Source organism: Mesoplodon mirus, assembly GCF_964341445.2.
Source record: "Mesoplodon mirus genome assembly, contig: HAP1_SCAFFOLD_1687, whole genome shotgun sequence".
Lineage (NCBI taxonomy): Eukaryota > Metazoa > Chordata > Mammalia > Artiodactyla > Ziphiidae > Mesoplodon > Mesoplodon mirus.
Window position 1 is genome coordinate 6,801 of NW_028294558.1, and position 5,746 is coordinate 12,546.

Genomic DNA, 5,746 nt, shown 5'->3' on the forward strand with positions numbered 1-5,746 from the left:
AGAAAAGTTTATTTCAGCGTCACAATTTATTATTGATAATGTCGCATTAATGTTCATTGTTAACTTTGAGAAAACCTCTATGGATTACTTCCTCATAAATATTTACTATTATAAATGCATTACTGATTTCAGTACTGCTATAGGTTTGTGCATTACAGGAATTCTGATAAAATACTCACTCACACCATTCCATTACACACATTATTGATGGGGTATGTTCTTTTATTTATTTATTTATTTATTTACTTTTGAGTCTGTTGTGTCTTCGTTGCTGTGAGCAGGCTTTCTCTAGTTGCAGCGACCGGGGGATACTCTTTGTTGCGGTATGCAGGCTTCTTATTGTGGTGGCTTCTCTTGTTGCAAAGCTCAGGCTCTAGGCACACAAGTTTCAGTAGTTGTGGCTCACAGGCTCAGTCGTTGTGGCTCACGGGCTCTAGAGCAAAGGCTCCATAGTCGTGGCACACGGTCTTAGTTGCTCTACAGCATGTGGGATCTTCCCGGACCAGGGCTGGAACCCGTGTCCCCTGCATTGGCAGGTGGCTTCCTAACCACTGTGCCATCAGGGAAGCCCCTGGAGTATACTGTTTTTTTTTTTTGCAGTATGCTGGCCTCTCACTGTTGTGGCCTCTCCCCGTTGTGGGGCACAGGCTCCGGACATGCAGGCTCAGTGGCCATGGCTCACGGGCCTAGCCACTATGCGGCATTTGGGATCTTCCCGGACTGGGGCACGAACCCGTGTCCCCTGCATCGGCAGGCAGACTCTCAACCACTGCACCACCAGGGAAGCCCTGGAGTATATTCTTGACAGAAGGAAATTTCCGTTTTGACTAAGCATTGAAGAAAACTGAATCTTTGACTTATCTTTCACATGCCTGATGATTGAAATAATTTTCCACAGAATAACTTCTGGTTTTATACTTTTCAGTTCTTTTTTTCTTCTTCAAACGCACATGCTTTGAGAGCTGTGAAGTGCAAGACATGGCTATATTGTAAGGTGGTTTTTGTCCTTACGCTTTGTGTCTTGTGCTAGTTATGTCAGTAGAGTAGTCAGTAAGAGTACTGGAAGTTATTCCTGGAATGGGATATTATATAGTCAATTACATATGGTGGTGTCTGAAAATCACATAATAGCCTCACTTAAAACATCTCCTTAGCCAGATTTCAAGAAAGCCTGTGACCAATCCAATATGATCCAACATAGCAGAATATGATAGAAGGAAAATTGACAAAGAAATAGACGCTGGACTTACCTGATGGAAATTAAAATATCTCACTTTGACAATTTTGCAAAAACCTATAATTACATGAACTAATTTCTAGGGTTCTTCGTAGGACCTAAAAAGGAACCCATAGAGTTGTGGAACAACAATAGAAGCTACTGTGATGAGAAGCCCGGGCACCACAACAAGGAGTAGCCCCCGCTCGCCGCAACTAGAGAAAGCCTGCATGCAGCACTGAAGACCCAACACAGCCAAGATAAAAATAAATAAATAAAAATAAATAAATTTATCTTTTAAAAAGTAATACTCAGGTTTGAGGCATGAGAAATTTGATGAGGAGAAATTAGCTAATGTTTGCAGAACTTTTAAAATATCAAACTCAGTCTCTAAGATTTTAGCATTCTATACAACATCGGTTACTTATTAGTGGTTTGGGAAGGCCAATTTAAAATTTTCTCATCTTACTGTATTGAAATTCATGGCCCTAATGTTTCCCACGTTGACTATATGAATGATGAAGAAAAGTCAATCATGTATTTCATTTCCAACTGGACAGAAAACAATATTTTAAAAAGTGTTTGGTCTACTGACTTTTGATTTCTCCTAAGGCAAATGTATAGGTAATTTTTATTCCCTGATTAGGAGAAAAATGGTGGAAGAGGGCAGGGTTAAGAATTAAGATTTCAAGAGCATGAGAGGTAGATGGCCAACCATAGTTCCTAAGGTTCGGTGCCTGTAACTGTTGCCACCACTTAAGCATGCCAAAGCAGTGGTATGGCTGCTGCGCTCGTGTTTGCTACCACTAGAAACATTCTTGCCAGTAGTGGCGGCAGCGGGACTCAATTACCCCCTTTTTTCACTCTCTCCAGAAGCTCCAGATGGCGTCTTCCGTGGGCAACGTGGCCGACAGCACAGAACCAACGAAACGTATGCTTTCCTTCCAAGAGTTAGCTGAGTTGGCACATCGAGAATATCAGGCAGGAGATTTTGAGACAGCTGAGAGACACTGCATGCAGCTCTGGAGACAAGAGCCAGGCAATACTGGTGTACTTTTATTACTTTCATCTATACACTTCCAGTGTCGAAGGCTGGACAGATCTGCCCACTTTAGTACTCTGGCAATTAAACAGAACCCTCTTCTGGCAGAAGCCTATTCGAATTTGGGGAATGTGTACAAGGAAAGAGGGCAGTTGCAGGAAGCAACTGAGCATTACCGGCATGCATTGCGTCTCAAACCAGATTTCATCGATGGTTATATTAACCTGGCAGCCGCTTTGGTAGCAGCAGGTGACATGGAAGGGGCAGTACAAGCTTACGTCTCTGCTCTTCAGTACAATCCTTCTTTGTAATGTGTTCTCAGTGACCTGGGGAACCTGCTCAAAGCCCTGGGTGGCTTAGAAGAAGCCAAGGCATGTTATTTGAAAGCAATTGAGATGCAACCGAACTTTGCAGTAGCTTGGAGTAATATTGGCTGTGTTTTCAATGCACAAGGGGAGATTTGGCTTGCAATTCATCACTTTGAAAAGGCTGTCACCCTTGACCCCAATTTTCTGGATGCTTATATCAATTTAGGAAATGTCTTCAATGAGGCACGGATTTTTGACAGAGCTGTGGCAGCTTACCTTCGTGCCCTAAGCTTGAGTCCAAATCATGCAGTGGTACATGGCAACCTGGCTTGTGTATACTATGAGCAAGGCCTGATGGATCTGGCAATAGACACCTACAGGCGAGCTATTGAATTGCAACCACATTTCCCTGATGCTTACTGCAACCTAGCCAACGCTCTCAAAGAGAAGGGCAGTGTTGCTGAAGCAGAAGATTGTTATCATACAGCTCTCCGGCTGTGTCCCACCCATGCAGACTCTCTGAATAACCTAGCCAATATCAAAGGAGAACAGGGAAACAGTGAAGAGGCAGTTCGCTTGTATCGTAAAGCATTAGAGCTCTGCCCAGACTTTGCTGATGCCCATTCAAATTTAGCAAGTGTATTGAAGCAGCAGGGAAAACTGCACGAAGCTCTGATGCATTATAAGGAGGCTATTCGAATCAGTCCTACCTTTGCTGATGCGTACTGTAATATGGGAAACACTCTATGGGAGATGCAGGATGTTCAGGGAGCCTTGCAGTGTTATACTCGTGCCGTGCAGATCAACCCTGCATTTGCGGATGCCCACAGCAATCTGGCTTCCATTCACCAGGATTCAGGGAATATTCCAGAAGCAATTGCTTCTTATCGCAGTGTTCTGAAGCTTCAACCTGATTTTCCTGACGCTTATTGTAATTTGGCTCATTGCCTGCAGGTTGTCTGTGATTGGACAGACTATGATGAGCGAATGAAGAAGTTGGTCAGCATTGTGGCTGACCAGTTGGAGAAGAATAGGTTGCCTTCTGTGCAGCCTCATCATAGTATGCTCTATCCTCTTCCTCATGGCTTCAGGAAGGCTATTGCTGAGAGGCATGGGAACCTCTGCTTGGCTAATATAAGTGTCCTTCATAAACCACCGTATGAACATCCAAAAGACTTGAAGCTCAGTGATGGTCGACTGCGTGTAGGATACGTGAGTTCTGACTTTGGGAACCATCCTACTTCTCACCTTATGCAGTCTATTCCAGGCATGCACAATCCTGATAAATTTGAGATATTCTTTTATGCCCTGAGCCCACATGATGGCACAAACTTCCTAGTTAAGGTGATGGCAGAAGCCTATCATTTCACTGATCTTTCTCAGATTCCATGCAATGGGAAAGCAGCTGATCACATCCATCAAGATGGTATACACATCCTTGTAAATATGAATGGTTATACCAGGGGTGCTCGAAATGAACTCTTTGCTCTCAGGCCAGCTCCTATTCAGGCAATGTGGCTGGGGTACCCTGGGACTAGTGGCGTGCTATTCATGGATTATATCATCACTGATCAGGAAACGTCACCTGCTGAAGTTGCTGAGCAGTATTCTGAGAAACTGGCTTATATGCCCCATACGTTCTTTATTGGTGATCATGCTAATATGTTCCCTCACCTGAAGAAAAAAGCCGTCATCGATTTTAAGTCCAATGGGCACCTTTATGACAATCGGATTGTGCTGAATGGCATCGACCTCCAAGCATTTCTTGATAGTCTATCAGATGTGCAAATAGTCAAGATGAAATGTCCTGATGGAGAAGACAACGCAGACAGCAGTAATACAGCTCTTAATATGCCTGTCATTCCTATGAATACTGTTGCAGAAGCAGTTATTGAAATGATTAACAGAGGACAAATTCAGATTACAATGAATGGATTCAGTATTAGCAATGGCCTGGCAACTACCCTGATCAACAATAAGGCTGCCACTGGAGAGGAGGTTCCCCGTACCATTATTGTAACCACACGTTCTCAGTACGGGTTACCGGAAGATGCCATTGTGTACTGTAACTTTAATCAGTTATACAAAATTGACCCATCTACTTTGCAGATGTGGGCAAATATTCTGAAGCGTGTTCCCAATAGTGTACTCTGGCTGTTGCGTTTTCCAGCAGCAGGAGAAGCTAATATTCAACAGTACACACAAAATATGGGCCTTCCCCCGAACCGTATCATTTTTTCCCCTGTTGCTCCTAAAGAGGAACATGTTCTGAGAGGCCAGCTGGCTGATGTCTGCTTGGACACTCCACTCTGTAATGGCCACACCACAGGGATGGATGTCCTTTGGGCAGGGACCCCCATGGTGACTATGCCAGGAGAGACTCTTGCTTCCCGAGTTGCAGGTTCCCAGCTCACTTGTTTAGGCTGTCTTGAGCTGATTGCTAAAAATAGGCAAGAATATGAAGAGATAGCTGTGAAACTGGGAACTGATCTCGAATACCTGAAGAAAATTCGTGGCAAAGTCTGGAAGCAGAGAACATCTAGCCCTCTGTTCAACACCAAACAATACACAATGGAACGAGAGCGGCTCTACCTACAGATGTGGGAGCATTATGCAGCTGGCAACAAACCTGATCACATGATTAAGCCGGTTGAAGTCACTGAGTCGGCCTAAATAATGACTGTGTGCCCAGGAGAATTACCCCTGTAGCTGAGCCTCAACCTTCTGGGGGAAAGGGAACTACTTTTTCAATATCATGGTGCAGATGGGTGACAGACAATGATAAGAAATAGCACAGCCAGACTTGCTTCCTGCATGATCACGATAGGGAGAGACCCAAGAGATGCGAAACTGCTGTTCCACAAGGAGTCTCCATCGAATTTTGCAGCAGCCAGGTGTCTGGAGGGTCTGGAAGGTAAGTCTGGAAGGTCTGATCTCCCTTGGTCTTCCAGGGGATGGATGGTTAGTGTGGAAGGGAGATAGAGATTGCCCAGCCATTTTGTGATTATCATGGATTGATTGAGTCTTCTGAATTAATTTTTTTCTTTATATTTTGGGTATTGGAGCTTTTAAAAATGTTTGGTTTCAGGTATTTTTATCCATGTGAAGTGTATATGATTCTCTTGAGATAAGGTTTTAAGCTAAAATATTCCTTGTTTTAGTTTCTGAACTCTACCGATA

General features: G+C 43.8%; 1 protein-coding gene across 1 annotated transcript; it reads left to right on the forward strand.

Annotated features, from left to right (window-relative positions):
- The first annotated feature begins 1,925 nt into the window (after positions 1–1,925).
- On the forward strand, positions 1,926–5,455 carry LOC309798111 (UDP-N-acetylglucosamine--peptide N-acetylglucosaminyltransferase 110 kDa subunit-like). The gene is given in 2 exon segments (XM_082646418.1): positions 1,926–2,566; positions 2,570–5,455. Coding segments are annotated over 2 exon segments (3,138 nt in total). The 5' UTR covers positions 1,926–2,098; the 3' UTR covers positions 5,240–5,455.
- The last annotated feature ends 291 nt before the right edge of the window (positions 5,456–5,746 follow it).